The sequence below is a fragment of the Triticum dicoccoides genome, chromosome 6A (genome assembly GCF_002162155.2).
Source record: "Triticum dicoccoides isolate Atlit2015 ecotype Zavitan chromosome 6A, WEW_v2.0, whole genome shotgun sequence".
NCBI classification, from domain to species: domain Eukaryota; kingdom Viridiplantae; phylum Streptophyta; class Magnoliopsida; order Poales; family Poaceae; genus Triticum; species Triticum dicoccoides.
Genome location: NC_041390.1, coordinates 597,097,648 through 597,113,449, shown reverse-complemented (window position 1 = coordinate 597,113,449; position 15,802 = coordinate 597,097,648). Strand labels below are relative to the sequence as shown.

Here is a 15,802-nt window from a genome sequence, read left to right as displayed (position 1 = left end):
GCTTTAGAAAGTTGAGGCACAAATTATGCTGAATTTCTGGTGCAGGCAGGGACAGTTGGGGCCAAACACCTCAGTTGGTCTAGCACGTCAACGCTTGATTTATCTTCTGCTACACTGGATGGTGGACTTCACATGCTCAAAGCGACTAGACATTTGAGATTATCAGCATAATATCGATAATTCTTCTGGAAGCCTGGACGACCAACGGCGCTCTCTCCCGACCCTCGCTCCTCATGCCTTGCACCAATCTTCACCGCAGCTTGACGACATGGAGGTGAAACTTAGAGGCTGGTCTGAGCCCAACCCATCTAAATGAGAGCAGAAAACTAATAAGAGCAGCCCCATAGTTATCAAAATAAATAAATTATATACATAACCAAAAAATAAATAAGAGCAGCCCAATACGTTACCTCAAAAAAAGCAGCCCAGTCACGTACAAAGCTTGACCTAGCAAGAGCGTACGTTCGCACTTCTGTCCCAGAAAATTCGCACGCATCCATCCACCATTGCAGCGTCTCCAGGCAGATCACGGGAGATGCTAGCCACCCCGCCCAGGTCCCTCTCATGGTAAGTTGTAGGGGCGCGTTTTACTTGAGGCTATTCGGGCCGGTTTTTTCTTCTTTTTTATTTTCTTTTGTTTCTTCTCCATTTTTTTCATTCTTTCTTGCATTTCGTTTCTTTTTTTTTTATTTTCATTTTCATGTTTTTTTACTTCTTTTTTTGGTTTTCTTTGTTCTTTTGGATATTATTTTACATTTTTTGTACATTTTTTGAGCATCAGTACAGACACAAGCGCTCATATACACGCGCATACACTCACCCCTATGAACGCACACACGCACACCCTACCCTTATGAGCACCTCCGAGAGACTGAGTCGGCATATCATCTTCAGATTTACGAAGTCACCGTAGGCGCCTCGTCGTCGACGGGAACGTCTCCTCCCACTGAAAGCGCATCGTCAGAAATAAATCCAGGAATAATGCGAGCACAAGGATTTGAACCCTGGTGGATTGGGGATACCACTGTCCACCTAACCAACTCAACCACTGGTTGATTCACTATATTTTTTGTACATGCCAACAACATTTTTCTAATACACGTCTAACGTTTTTTTCAATGCAAAGTAAACATTTTTATAATACATGGTCAACATTATTTCATAAATATTTTAAACATTTTTCAAATACAAGATTAACATTTTTTGAATGCATAGTCAACATTTTTTCTATACATTTTAAACATTTTTTAAATGCTTCATTCACAGTTTTCAAATAAAAAGATTAACAGTTTTTGAATACATAGTCAACATTTTTTTATTTACACATTCAACATTTTCCAAACGCTTGATTAACATTTTTCACACACTTGTTCAACATTTTTTAACTGCTTGACTAAATTTTTTATATACATGATAAAAAAGTTTCATCATTTTTTTAATACATGGTCAACATTTTTTCTATACACATTTAACATTTTTCAAATGCTTGTTCAACATTTTTTCAAATGCTTGATTAACATTTTTATATAAATGATAAAGAAATCATCATTTTTAATACATGGTCAACATTTTTTCTATACACATTTAACATTCCCGAAATGCTTGATTAACATTTTTTAAATACTTGTTCAACATTTTTTTGAAAATGTTTGATTAACATTTTTATATACACGGTAAAAAAAATCATCATTTCCAATTACTTATTCAACATTCTTCAAATACTTGTTCAAAAAATTTCAAATGTGTTTTGTAGAGTGCTTTTTGTAATATATAGAATATTTTAAGTATAAAGAAAGGTACAAAAATAAAGCAAAAAACAAGAACAGAAAACAAAAAGGAAAAAAAAGAGGCAGTAGCCTGCCACGTCTGTGGGCCGGACCATCTCGCTCCCCCTTTAGCGAGTCGGAAGCTGGAGTCGCTGAAGGCGAGATATAGGGGTGCCCATCCATCATGCCGCCACTGCTAGCGTAATCACGCTGCACGCACGCATGGCGCATCCATCCACCGCGCCGCTGGACGCCGTCACCCTGCCACGTTATCGTCGTCCTCTTCCAGACAACGCCATCCTCGCCTTGCCATGCGTCGTCGCTGAACACCCCAGCCCCGCCGACGCCGTGGCGACACCGGCCATGCCAAGCACAGACGCAGACCGCCGCGCGCACTCGCCGAGGCCACCTATGTCGAGCTCCCATGCTGCTTGTGCTCAAGGTGTGTGTCTGCGCCAGCGACTGGGGCCACCTCCGTAGTGCTTTTCCTCCTCCAGTCTCGACCACATCCAAGAGCTTTCTCCCCAACGTCCCGACGCTCGGAGCTCCTTGACCATGTTCCCGATGCCACCTGGCACTAACCAGCGCCGCCGGGGCCGGCGAGCCAGCCGACCGGCCCGGGCCAAAGGGCTTCAATCCTTCCTTTGCCATTTTTCATCTGCAGATAAATCTCACCATTCAGAAGTGAAATGTTAGTGCCCTGTGTTTTCTTCTGATGAAGCAACATCTGCTCTGCAGTTACACCTACAATGATGATTTGTCTCTTCAGATTTCACTGCTTCCTTTGCCACTTATCAATTATCATCTGTATATTCTTGGATCCTACACTGATGAACAAGGACAAATAAATAAAAAGAAGTCTCAGACCTAGCAACCATAATAACCCCAAACCATCGTGGGACCCTATAAATTTAAGTGATGCCTTGGTTTGGAATGTTGCACCTGTTCGGCTCACCTGCGCATTATTAGCTCAGGCGAAAGGGACTCGTGAGCGTCGTTAACCTATTTGTGAGTATGCAATATGGTTAAGATGAAAGAGCATTTTTCTGTATGAAGCAACGTTACAAGTTTGAAACGCTGAATAGGGTCCGATCAGAGTGGTGCATATATTTGCAACATTCACTCACAAGGAACAAACCATGTGTACCAGCATTCTGATATATATAAGCACAAGATGACCTTCAGCGCGGCAAAACCGCAGAAGTTCAGCAGAATTCTGATGGTCTCTGCTCCCAATTCCTGAGTGAATATGTTCAAAGATTACAGTAGACATCGCTTTCTAAAAACACCTTGGTAAATAGACAGTGATGCTAACAGTGATCCTTCAGAAGTTCATCCATTTAGGCAGTGATGCTAACAACCATCCTTTTAAGAAGTCATTCATTTATTTGTGTTATTTTCCATTTGTGTCGCCCAGGATGGTGCTTCATCTTGTTTCAACAATTTGTACTTTCTCATGTAAACAGAAAACAATTTGTAGTTTATCAGGTACAGTGGGAGACACAAAACTTTCTGAATCGCTGTCTTCCGGTGCTTAATTGTTTGCGAGCAGCTTACTGGCTGTGCCAAATATAGGGGCTATATCAACAGGCACCTGAAAATGAACATACATAATAAGTAAAACTCCATTCAGCTAAACAGATGAACATCATTCAGCGAGTAGATTATTAAGAATTTGCATTTGCTATTGAAAACATTACAACTTGAGTAGTACCTGCATGTGTTCGATTTTCTCCAATGCCACACGCAACGGCTGCGTCAAGGTTGCACGGGACTGAAGGAGAGACTGCGCGGCAGGCTTGTCGCCCTTTGCCTGTATCGTCATGATCTCTCTGCCAAGGCTTTCAACAGCTTCCTCGACCTTTGAGGACATAGAATATAGTGAGGAGCAATAACAAATAAATAAATAATGGTAAGTATATATATCCTGTTTTAATGAAATTTACCTTTGTAAAGTCAATTGAGAATTTTCCGTCAGAATGCAAGATAAAAGCTCCTTTGTCATACAACCAGTTAAACTGCAATGCCTGTCCCTTCCTACATTCACAGAATAACAGTTAGATTATCATCCGAGCACAAGGAACCATGAGAAGTAGTATGCTTGCTAAGTTTTCCGTAGTTTGCTAGGGCCTCGGAGGGAAGATACACACTTACCCATGAGCTTCTTCCAGTCCAAAGCGAATCGACCGGAAGCATCCAGCAAGGAAAGAAACATACATAGATTTTGATAGACTCTTAGGAAGCAACCCCTGACAGAACAGAAGCAAACGAGAAATTATGTGATCCATTTCAAGTATTATATGATTGCATACAAAGGATATAAGGAAAGGAATATGCATCCCCAATATTCCCTACAGAAATAAGAAGATTTGTCTAGCTTGGGCCCCAGAACACTGGGCTGTAACACAAGTGCCATGATACCCTGATAACTGATGAAGTAACTGACCTTGTTTATAAGAAAATTCAGCGCCCACAGACCAACTATATCAGCTTTTGCCTCCTCCAATGCTGAATGACATTCTTGAAGTTCCTGTACATTTATCAAAAAAGAAAGGAGAGTCAACAAGTGGCATCAGATAGGATATATCACTCTTTTCTTTTTCTGTCATAGCACCTAATCGAGCAAGTCTTTATCTAAATTGCTACTTGCACACGTACCATTCTAACTGTGGACTTTTTACCACCAGGAAGGGTTATGGAATGAGGTCCAATTCCATGGCAGCACTCATGGCAAACAATATGTGTATAATAAGGCTCAAAATCAACATATTCTTTCTGCTCCTCTCTGATGCAGGCATTGGCTATAGGCTTCAAGATATTCTTGAACCTGAATGATAAATAAAATTTGAATTGCCAATGTCAGCATGAACTCCCTTTTCGCTTGACAAAAGTGTAAACTATATAACATCAGCTAAAATGAATAAACAAAAATCAGTGAAGGCATACTTGGCTTCTGAAATGTTCTTAAGCATAACCATTGAAGTTCCTCGCTCATTCACAATCCGCTCATCATTTGGCAAATTGAAAGCTATAGTTTGAGGACCTTTCACATCCTGCCACAGAAGCACTTGTTTAGTTCACATGAAGCTGTTGGCCAAAGATATGAAAAATGTGGATAAACAATTCATTTGCACTAACATTGACGAGTTCTTGACCTTTTTCAGCCTACCAATTGCCTAAAGTAGCCTGGATGAAAATAAATATACTTCTACCACAAGAGACAAAAATACTAAATCTCCAAGAAATTTTGACACAACAATAACTATTAATCTACTACAAAAAGGACGGAAATACTAAAGATCTCCCTATAACAGTATGGTGCAATGGTTGCTGACATTAACACGTTAAAATACTTGGATGACAACCATGCCAGAGAGATAGTAGTCAGGAAAGCATGGAGTCTACACGAATCCAAAGCAAACAAAAGGTATTTCTTTCATGAAATCCTAGTGCTTCCTCACTCATTAATCTTACAGTGTTAAAGAACAAAGAAGAATTGTTTAATTCTCTCAGGGATTTAAGGGAAGGGGAGCCTTGGCGCAGTGGTAAAGCTGCTGCCTTGTGACCATGAGGTCACGGGTTCAAGTCCTGGAAACAGCCTCTTACAGAAATGTAGGGAAAGGCTGCGTACAATAGACCCAAAGTGGTCGGACCCTTCCCCAGACCCTGCGCAAGCGGGAGCTACATGCACTGGGGCTGCCCTTTCTCAGGGATTTAAGGACATAAGGTTCTTGTCAGCTTTTCATCTATCACCAAGCAGAATGAGAAGACAAGCCTAATTTTACTTGTCTACAAATGTCAGATGATTTGATAATAATGAGTTCACACCAACTGAATTGCAAGGAAAAACTAGGACAGTCATGAGATTTTTTATTTCTTACCAAACATTGATTGAACTAGGCTTTTTGTCTACAAGAAGCAAGAGCATGTGAAAAGTAACATCAACATAGAAACATACCCCAGAGTTGTAAAGAAGATTCATCACGCGAATTGGAGCAGCAGATACATTGTCTGATTTGTAAATATTGTCCAGTGGAAGATTTTTCTCCAAATCCTGAACCCAGATCAAAGTTGGTGTAAATGAAAGCTTAATATTTCCTTGAAAAATCAATCAGAATTACCTCGAGTTGATCACCAAAGAGTTTAACTTGAGAAGTTGCAACGTCGTCCCGCACCCCAACAAATGCTTCAAAGGTTGCCTTCGAAATAGTAGAATTATTATTACTAGTATAACAAATGAAATATTTTATTGAACTCTAGGTCTAGGCATAGTATGGAGATGAACAGACCTAATTCAATATTTCCCCTCTTTTCTACATGTGCTTATTGTTTTTGTTATGCAATGAGTCGTTGTATTGGCCACAGTGGTCAGTGGGGCAAACATTACGTGGAGGGAAATATAAAGTAAAATCCCATAGGAAAGAGAAATGCAATCTACTCTAACTGGACAGCGTGACCACTTTGCCATATATATATGCTAATATTGCCTTGTGGTGATGGCTGGTGCCTAGTTGATTTTGAACTAAAACCACAACAAGAATTATGGAACTGAGGGAGTACTTATACTAAAATCCAAGTGGTTAGGCCAAATAACATTGGCAGTCTCAGCATGAGTGCATAATTAAATAGAAGAACAGATGATCACAGCCCATAGAGAATACACATAAATTAAATTACATGGCAATTAGTCCATTAGTCAAAAATATTGCTGACTTGATGTACATTAATGAAGAACATGCTTTAGCAAATTTGCCTAGATGGTAGCCTAAGTAAGAAAATAAAATTGAGTATGGAGAAAGTTGGCAACATGTGGTGTCTGAAGCTAATATTAGTGTAGCCACTGTTAATCTGCTAGCATCAGTTGCACAAACTTGAAGAGTGTCCAAAAGAAGACACATGACAGAAACTTCAAACTTCGAGCTTTAAAAAAAAACTTCAAACTTGTGCCTGGTGTTTAGTGCACCTTCATTGCTAGACTCACCAATAGACAAAGTGATGCAAGAACAGGTGGGACAAGGATCCTAAAATACCTTATAACTAAACAGGCCATCTTCATATGTCTCGTATGGGCCAATGGTGACATCTATGTTGGAGTCCTGGAAACATGACAAGAATGCCAAATATAGAGGTAGCATCAACTAATATTGATATAAATAAAAATAGAAAAGAAATTTTACTGCTAAAAATAACAAGTATATCCCATTTCTCTAACAAAGTTAACAGCTATAGTCACTCAAATAATGTATTTAAAGAGAAATGAATGAACTAATAAAACTGAGAATGAGGATACTAACCAACTCCATCCAAGCTATGTCAGATTCATAGTAATCATTTGAAAGAAAAGCATTTGCCTTGGTTCTGAGCAAATTCTTCAGGCTACAAGATAAAGCGAGCACTGCTTCACAGAAATGAACTAAACCTTTCACAAACTGAAAGATGTTAGGTTACTAGCTTACCTTGGACAATCAGAACAATCTGATGCTTCAAGGAGAAGCTCGGCAGCTTTCTCAAGGGATGCTTTATACTCCTTGGAATATGGAACAATAAAAAGATCATCTGAAGTATTGGTTTGATTTGGTCCATCTGACTGTGCTACTGATGTAGTCAATAAAGCATCAGGCCGTTTTATGACAGTAAAGAATCCAGTTGCATCTTTTTGTTCCTTATCAGTTAGTCCACTTTTCCATAAATCAAACTCCTACAGACACATTAAGAATGTGGAAACCGGTCCAATATTAGTTAGAAAGAACACATTTGATGTACAATTATCATAAGCAGAAATTGCACTGAAGTTTTATTATTCACTCGAAAGATTCACTACTGGATATTTTAAGCACTGAGAAGTGACTAAATATGGCGGTACCATTTTGTTCATGTCAGCAGGATAGAAGTTCGCGCCACGAGGCTTATCTAGAGGGAATGCTGCACGATACTCAAGCCCCTTCCATCCTGAAATTGGCTTGGTGGCATCTGTGAGCAATTTCACAGCCGAATCGGCAGTGGATAGAAAAGCCTTATTTTCATCAAGGCAGGACCTGTTTGAGAAATATCAAAACGGTAAACAAATATCAGCATGCTAAGAAATATAAAATAGTTATAAAGAAATCTAATTAGAAAAAGTTAAAAAGAATGTGAGGGATAAGAAATGCATGAAATTAGATAGCAGAAGCTGGTGTCAACAAAAGAAGAAGAAACCGGACGAGACCAACATGAGTAACTACGATCTCTCTAAGCATTTTAGTTTTAGGTTGCACTTTCTCTTTTATATCCACAGCTGATAAAATCACAACTCAGGCAAAAAGCATGTGGGCATATGCTGCATTTACTATCACCATTTTGTTTGCAGAAATTTGCTATCTACACTGCAAGACTTTAAGTTGCAGTAGTGCATGTTGACATCGCAAAAAACTTGTGAAAAATTATCTCATGGGTGAAATGCAGTAACACTGACACGCCATGGAAACCTCTCAAAAAGGGGGGTGGCACTGGTACTTGTTAAGGAGTATTAGTATTGGTCTAGGAGTCCTTATTAGTCTATGTTTAGTTTCCTTGCACCTCAAGTCTTGTGTAATATATATATGCCCCTTGGGCCTTCAATAAAGATAAGTTGCTTTCCTAACATGGTATTAGAGCCTAGGTTTAGGTCTCCGGACGCCGCAACTCGTCCTTGCGATCCACTATTTTTTTTTCTCGATCGATCTGTTTTTCTCTGGATCGATCTCGTCTTCCATGGCACCACCAGCCCGGCGATCCGCCTGGCGCCTTGACTGCTCGCCCAGCTGCTTCGGCGTGGGCACCTCGTGGGCCGCTACCTGCCCCTGGATCGATGGCGGCTGCCTCAGATCGGGACCATCGCCTCCTGTGCGCTCGGCTGGGGCGCTCGGCTGGAAGCACCTCCAGGCTCCAGGAAGGCTCCGCTCCACGTGCAGGCCCGCCCGTACAGCTCCAGCAGCCTGCGTGTTGCTCTCCTGCAGCTGCAGGCTTCTGTCCGCACACATTTGCCTGCAGCTGGATCTCATCTTGGCCAACGCTGCTGCTTCCTGTCGACCGCGTGTGCCCCTGCTGGCTGGCTGCTGCTCTGCTCCCGCACGTCCATCTGCGTGCTGCTGTTGTTCCGCTGCCCTTTGCTGCTCTACTCAGCTGATGCGTTCTGCTAGCCTACTTGCTAGTTGATGCGTTCCTGCTAGCCTATTTGCTAGCTGCCGCTGCTGATCTTTTAGTGATTGCATTAGTCTGGCATGTGCTTTTTCTATATTTTTCGCTGCGTCCACCAAATTCGTTGATATTTTGTGTTTTCTCATGTCATGTGAGTCCACCATACCTATGTCTGTCAGCCTTTTTCTGGTCATTGTCCTCTATAGGATTTCTGTGGCCTCTCTTTGCATTGTTGATCTAAGCCCATTCTCTTGCCGCCGAGCTTCTTTCGCCGTTGGTTTTCATGGGCCATGATTCTTTAAGCAATGCTTTATTCTCTCGATGGACCATCTTCTTTTGACAACCCATCTTCTCTTGATACTTCTTTTGTATCTTCTATTGATGCGGTGTCTTCCTCTGATGTGCCATCTCTTCGTTACCCCCTTTGGCGACTCGACAGGTTTTGAAGACTCTTCATGCTACGACGACACTCTCAAGACGCGGATTTGAATTATCATTTTTTTTAGTATTACACTTCTTCAAATGCAATGCTATTGCATACGCTTGGCATTTGAGGGGGGGGGGGGTGTTAAGGAGTATTAGTATTGGTCTAGGAGTCCTTATTAGTCTATGTTTAGTTTCCTTGCACCTCAAGTCTTGTGTAATATATATATGCCCCTTGGGCCTTCAATAAAGATAAGTTGCTTTCCTAACAGTACTAACATACATTCAGAGATGATTGATGGCAAATAAACCCAAGTCCCATGCTTTAACTCTCACAATGCATATCTTCCATTCCAGTTATGCACCTATCTGAGTCTAACTTATAACAAGAAATTGTTCAATTGTGTATATAGCCACAAGGAAGGAATGAGAAAAGTAAAGACAAAAATATATAGTTGATGATAGCAACTTCCCAAGATGAAATTTTCAGTGAACATGCTAGTAAATTCCAATCAATGAAGAGAAGCTTGATTAGAGAATAACATATTACCATGGACTTTTATTAATAGAGTAATATGCCCACTTCAGACTATCAAGGGAGGAGGAGTCAGCGTGTGCTTTTAGCCAGTCTCTTAGCATTGTGTTGCTATTCCATACCTACTCGAGAAGAAAAGTAGTAAGAAGTTGCAGAATTAAATTACGCAAGAACTATACAGTGCAAAACTAGTGAGCATGTTATGAATCATAACTATACATGAGACATCTAACCAATATGAAATAGAACTAATATCTGAACAGTATATTATGCAAGAACTAACCTGCTCATAAAATATTTCATCAATAACCATTGATGCTTTAAGAATATATCCCAAGGCTTCTTTGTCTCCTTCAGATAGAGTAGTCAACTGTCAAAATGAAAGTATCCATAACAAATGTTAATCAAATCAATGGCCAAAAGGTACATGCTGACATATAGACTCACTTACCTCTGGTTCCAAATGGATGGGAGCATAACGACTAATTTGCTTTTGTAAGGTTAAGCTGCGAGACTCCGTGTTATCTTTGTACCTAAAGAAGGCATGAAAGGTTTAAGAAAAAGTATTTAAGAGAAATGTAATGCAACAGGGTTCACCAAAGAATTAGGATCTATTGAACTGAATTACTTGAAAGTGGCAATTGGCAATAGAGGGAAGACAAAGAAATCATTCTTTCAAGTTCTAAATCCAGCGATTAGTTAGCAAGGAGCACATATGCTTGAAACATATAGTGCTTTGGGCTTGTTTGACCAAGTAGGGAGATCTTGGTTAGAGTGGTCACATAGGATAGCTCCATTACATGACTTCTTTGGGAAAGGCCTCACTCAGGAGATGTTAGAGTGCCATTTAGGTTCCTCAAATTTTCCTTCAAGTTAGAACAGTAGCTTTCTGTTATGACCAGCATATTAGGGGCTTAGCCAAGTGGGTTATGGCCCAAGTATCTTAATCATTATTAGGGGCTTAGCCCAATTATCTTATCGTATTAGGATCGTTTGCTTAGGAGTCAAGTAAACCTCTCTATATAAGGAGAGGAGATGTATCAATCTAATCAAGCAAGAAGCAATCAATATTTGCTCGGCTTCCCTTAGGGAGCCGGGAGACCTAAACCCTAGCCGCCTCTTGCGTCCGCCACCGTCGCACCAGCCGCAAGGACGGCGCCCAGCCGCCGGCCGCCGCGCAATCTCCTCCTCCCTCCTCCCTCCTTCCCTTATAGGCTACGCCCTAGACCGTGTAGAACCCTAGTTTCTACCAATTTGGTATCCAGAGACTCGGGTTCGATCATGTCGTCATCCCTACCCACGCCGCCGCTGCCCATCATCACCATCGCCCCGATGACCACGGCCGGGTCCCCAACGCCGCCGGCCCCGATCACCTCCGCGCCGCCGTCAACGATCCCCGTCTTCACGCCGGAGGAGATGTCCAGCACCTTGCGGGACCTCGTGACGGCCGTCCAGGGCATCACCCTGTACCTGGCCAGCCCGCACGCCACCCCGCCGGCTGCGCCCCCCGCCTACAGCCATCCGGCGCTGCACTGGCCGATCCAGAACGCGTCTGGCCCGAGCGGGACGCCCCTGCTGCCATTCCAGGCGGGACACACCAGCGGGCCCCCATCGCTGCTGCACCTACAGCCGCCCTCAGCCGCGGCCCAGCTCCGGCTGTCGTGGCCGTCCCAGGGCGCGCCTGCAATTGGCGGGACACCGCTGCTGCCGTTCCAGGCGGGGCACCATAGCGGGCTGCCACCGCCGCTGCTGCACCTGCAGCCACCCCCAGCCGCGGCTCCCCTCTGGCCGCAGTGGCCCCCTACTGCCACCGCGGCTACCGCCGCGTCCGCCCACTCTCCACAGCAGCCGCTGCAACTCCAGGCACCACCTCTGCCCAGCTCCGGACTGCCGTCACCGGTCGGCCTGCCGATACACCAGGTTCGGTTCCCGCCCTCCCCGTCGCCACTACCAGCTTGGGCGGCTGGGTCTTCGCCATCGCCAGTCTACACCACGGCTCCAGAGCAGCCGACCCCGTTTCCACAGTTCGGCGGGCCATCCGGCTCCGCGAGTCCCAACCCGGAGTACTCCGACCAGGCGCCACCCGCCTCGCTGCTCCGCACCTCCGAGCCAGCTCAACACGGCACTCCGACCCAGACACCGCCGCGGTTCGCCAAGATCGACTTCGCCACCTATGACGGCACGAAGGACCCCCTCAACTGGCTCAACCAGTGCGACCAGTTCTTTCGCGGGCAGCGCACCTGGCTCGCCTCTTACCACCTCCGTGGCGCGGCACAGACCTGGTACTACGCCCTTGAGCAGGACAAGGGCAGCATGCCCCCTTGGGAGCGCTTCCGCGAGCTCTGCCTCCTTCGTTTTGGGCCCCCGATCCGCGGGAGCCTGGCAGAGCTAGGCCGCCTTCCCTTCACCTCCACGGTTCAGGACTTCGCCGACCGTTTCCAGGCCCTGGCATGCCACGCGTCGGGCGTGACGGCGCAGCAGCGGGCCGACCTCTTTGTCGGTGGACTTCCGGATCACATTCGCGTGGACGTGGAGCTTCGGGGACCCCAGGATCTCCAGACGGCCATGTACTACGCCCGCGCGTTCGAGCGCCGCGCGGTGGCCGTCCAGCAGGAGTCACCGTCCCGGGCCACTGGGTCGCTACCCTGGCCAGATCCCGCTCAGGGTCGGCCTGCTCAGGCTTCCGCGGCACCCCTCGCCGCGACCGCGGCGCGCCCGTTCCGCCGGCTCACCTCGGTCGAGCTACTCGAGCGTCGCCGCCAAGGGTTGTGCTTCAACTGCGACGAGCCCTACACGCCCAGCCACGCCTGCCCACGACTCTTCTACCTGGAGGTTGCAGACTACATTCCGGAGGACGTCGTCGCCGCCGACCTTGCCGCCCCAGCTGTCACGAAGGTGCTTGACGCTGGTTGATCACCTCGAGGAGTTCAGCAAGCGCTTCCCCACCTTACAGCTCGAGGACGAGCTGTTTGTGCAGGCGGGGATAAGTGTTATGACCAGCATATTAGGGGCTTAGCCAAGTGGGTTATGGCCCAAGTATCTTAATCATTATTAGGGGCTTAGCCCAATTATCTTATCGTATTAGGATCGTTTGCTTAGGAGTCAAGTAAACCTCTCTATATAAGGAGAAGAGATGTATCAATCTAATCAAGCAAGAAGCAATCAATATTTGCTCGGCTTCCCTTAGGGAGCCGGGAGACCTAAACCCTAGCCGCCTCTTGCGTCCGCCGCCGTCGCACCAGCCGCAAGGACGGCGCCCAGCCACCGGCCGCCGCGCAATCTCCTCCTCCCTCCTCCCTCCTTCCTTACAGGCTACGCCCTAGACCGAGTAGAACCCTAGTTTCTACCACTTTCCCTACGATGTAAACAATATTACGTCACATTTTTTACTTAAGGCAGACCATAAATTTTAAGAACCTAGGCTTGACGTAACGACAATACCAAGATTCCAAATCCCCGATTCCAGCTTCTTGGTGTTAAAAACTAAACCTGGAAGGCAAATGGGTCCTGGTATGGATTTAAGTGTCATGAACACCAAACTGATTATTGGTTAATCGGATGCATGTTGATAGTAGTAAAGTTCATAAGGATAGGATTATCCCATAGAAGGATGAAGCCCCATATTTGGTCAGAATAATATACAAAAAAAGAGCTGACTGCTTTAGTGCTTACCTTTCCTCAATAATACTGAACAGTTGGCCGTATTGCCCATTCACATCATAAGGTACATATTCTCCGCTTTCTGCTGCAAGGCAGCTCTTGTACTCGTCACGGTGCATATACCTAACTGCAGATACTTCACTTTCCTGCATATTAAATATTTATTAGAGTCAGTTTTGAAAATAAAAACCCGTGCAAGCAGTGAAACAAGGATAAAGAAAAAAAAATCATCATTGGCCACACCTAAAGGTTTTCTCATGACGTTTTTAGAAACCATTTAATATACTGTAGCGTCATTAGTTGCATTAAACTTTTTTCTTACAAACTAAACAGCAGAGTACATACTTTCTTCTAATGCATAAGTTTTTGATCTTGACAACAATGAGCATAATAAAATGTAAGTGAAAAGGCCACTATTGAATTCTCACTTGGAGAGTGAAGGCCTCGAGTGGAATTGGAGTTAAAGTCGTCACAAGGTAAACATCATTGTACTCATTGTTGGTGTAAGTCCCATTGTTGATAACGCTGCAGCAAAGAGTCTAATATTAGCATCTCTTTTCTAAGGTATCTAAGGTGCAGATGATGATGTTGTGAGATTTATGTGAACAAAAATCAATATGAAGAAATACAGATTAGCATCTCTTAGGTTACTGGTGCTTAAACTGGTAATAGATCAAATGCAGTTATTAACAGAATATGCCCTACCATCTTAAACTGATGAGCATGCTATCTCACATAGGTAGCAATAAGGTAACAAACAGCAATGTAGACCTACTAACCATTCGTGAAGAAAAACGAAGATGAGCTCAAAAGCATCGACTGGAAGCTTGATGCCTAGTTCTTCCTGGAGCTCCCTCCTGTTGTTAATCCATGGCAGATACTAGAAAAGATTAGAACCCGTGATTTTGATACAGAAGTTGCCTAGCATAGAACAGCACTACATAGTACTTGATCAGCAAATTTAAGCAATTCAGTGACCGCAACGTGTAACAAATATGAAAACTACGAGCAACATCACAAACGCTGTGTAACAACATGGAACATCATCTGATTTGACAACCACCACTCACCCCATAAGCTATACCTACCTTCTAAAATAAAGTTGTGACACAGCAACAAAACCCCTCCTGGTGATCAATGTCAGTACAGATTAGAACCCATCATCAGCAACTTAGCCTAGCACAGAGTCACGCTACAGAGTAATTGGCAGGCAATTCAGTGATTGACCTCACGGCGTAATCGACAGGCAATACCGCAAACACTGCGTGACAATGCAGAACGCGTGCGCAACCACGCATCCCATAAGTTGACTATATCTGTGACAGCAAGTAAGATTGCCCGTGCAGCAGTCATCCGAGTCCGCTACAGCAAGCAACAGGAGCGCGAGGCCGGCGGGCTCACTCACCGCGCGGAGGAGAGGGAGGAGTCCCCGGCGGAGATGTGGCCGGCGCTGGAGATGTCCCACTGGCCGGGCCACGAGTCCTTGCAGTCGGCGCGGCGCTGCAGCAGCAGCTCCCCGGTGCTCTCGCAGTAGATCCACACGTGCACCGCGCGGTGGTAGTCCCCGTCCCGGTGCACCTCCGACCTGCGGGGAAGAAGGCGACCGGCGTTAGGCTCACGGGAGCGGCGATCCGGCGGGGGTGAGGTGAGGGAGGGCTGGGATCGGGGGCGTGCCTGGGCTTGGAGACGCCCGTCTTGTCGCCGGCGGCGGTGAGCACGTCGAGGCGCTCCTCCGGCGCCGGGGCGGCCATCGAGCGGCTGGGGCGGCGGCGGTGGCGTGTGGAACAGTGGAAGCGGCTGGGAAGCTTTAGAGGGGTTTTTTTTTGGTGGATTTGTGTCGAGGATAGGTCGGGATGTTTGTGCCAATTTCAAACGCCGGCACGAGTTGAGGACGGACAGCGACGGGAGGAGCAAAGGGCTTCCGGATCAAAACTGTGGGTGGATGCTGCTTTGGCTGGTGCTGGTGGGCTTCTCTGCTTTTCCAGGCTTTTTCTTCAGTGTTTTGCACAAAGCTTGGATCGAATACGATGCTTCGTGTACGTACAACGTGTGCTACTTGTTCTTTTCATCGTGTTTGATTTTAATTCGGTTTGGTTTGGTGTACATTATCCAAGCAACTAAACTTTCTAATCTTCGATCAACCTTTTCCTCCTTCATCGGTGATCATCTCTCCTCCCCGCTCCGGTGATCGTACGGGGTGAGGGCAAACGGAGGTGAAGCTTGACTGGAGGGATTCAAACTTAGACTGAAGAGGAGAGGGGTC

General features: G+C 45.1%; 1 protein-coding gene across 1 annotated transcript; it reads right to left on the bottom strand.

Moving 5' to 3' along the window:
• Positions 1 to 2,831: 2,831 nt before the first annotated feature.
• Positions 2,832 to 15,386, bottom strand: LOC119318278 (nudix hydrolase 3-like). The gene is made up of 21 exons (XM_037592804.1): positions 15,214 to 15,386; positions 14,945 to 15,124; positions 14,319 to 14,396; positions 13,968 to 14,064; positions 13,552 to 13,685; positions 10,331 to 10,412; positions 10,163 to 10,249; positions 9,895 to 10,001; positions 7,630 to 7,801; positions 7,223 to 7,464; positions 7,061 to 7,142; positions 6,797 to 6,862; positions 5,888 to 5,965; positions 5,725 to 5,820; positions 4,713 to 4,819; positions 4,425 to 4,593; positions 4,213 to 4,296; positions 3,921 to 4,015; positions 3,713 to 3,803; positions 3,481 to 3,627; positions 2,832 to 3,360 (listed from the first exon to the last, which is right to left on the bottom strand). The coding sequence occupies exons 1-21, from the start codon at positions 15,288 to 15,290 to the stop codon at positions 3,301 to 3,303; spliced, it is 2,331 nt and encodes a 776-aa protein (XP_037448701.1). The 5' UTR covers positions 15,291 to 15,386; the 3' UTR covers positions 2,832 to 3,300.
• Positions 15,387 to 15,802: the final 416 nt, after the last annotated feature.

What these genes read in the sequence shown, in the direction of transcription:
- LOC119318278 (XM_037592804.1), bottom strand. Translation starts at nt 15,290, where the DNA reads ATGGCCGCCCCGGCGCCGGAGGAGCGCCTCGACGTGCTCACCGCCGCC. An exon ending in TCTTTGGTGATCAACTCGAG is followed by an intron (nt 5,821 to 5,887) that starts GTAATTCTGATT and finishes ATCTGGGTTCAG; the next exon opens with GATTTGGAGAAAAATCTTCC. An exon ending in AAAAGTCCACAGTTAGAATG is followed by an intron (nt 4,297 to 4,424) that starts GTACGTGTGCAA and finishes ATAAATGTACAG; the next exon opens with GAACTTCAAGAATGTCATTC.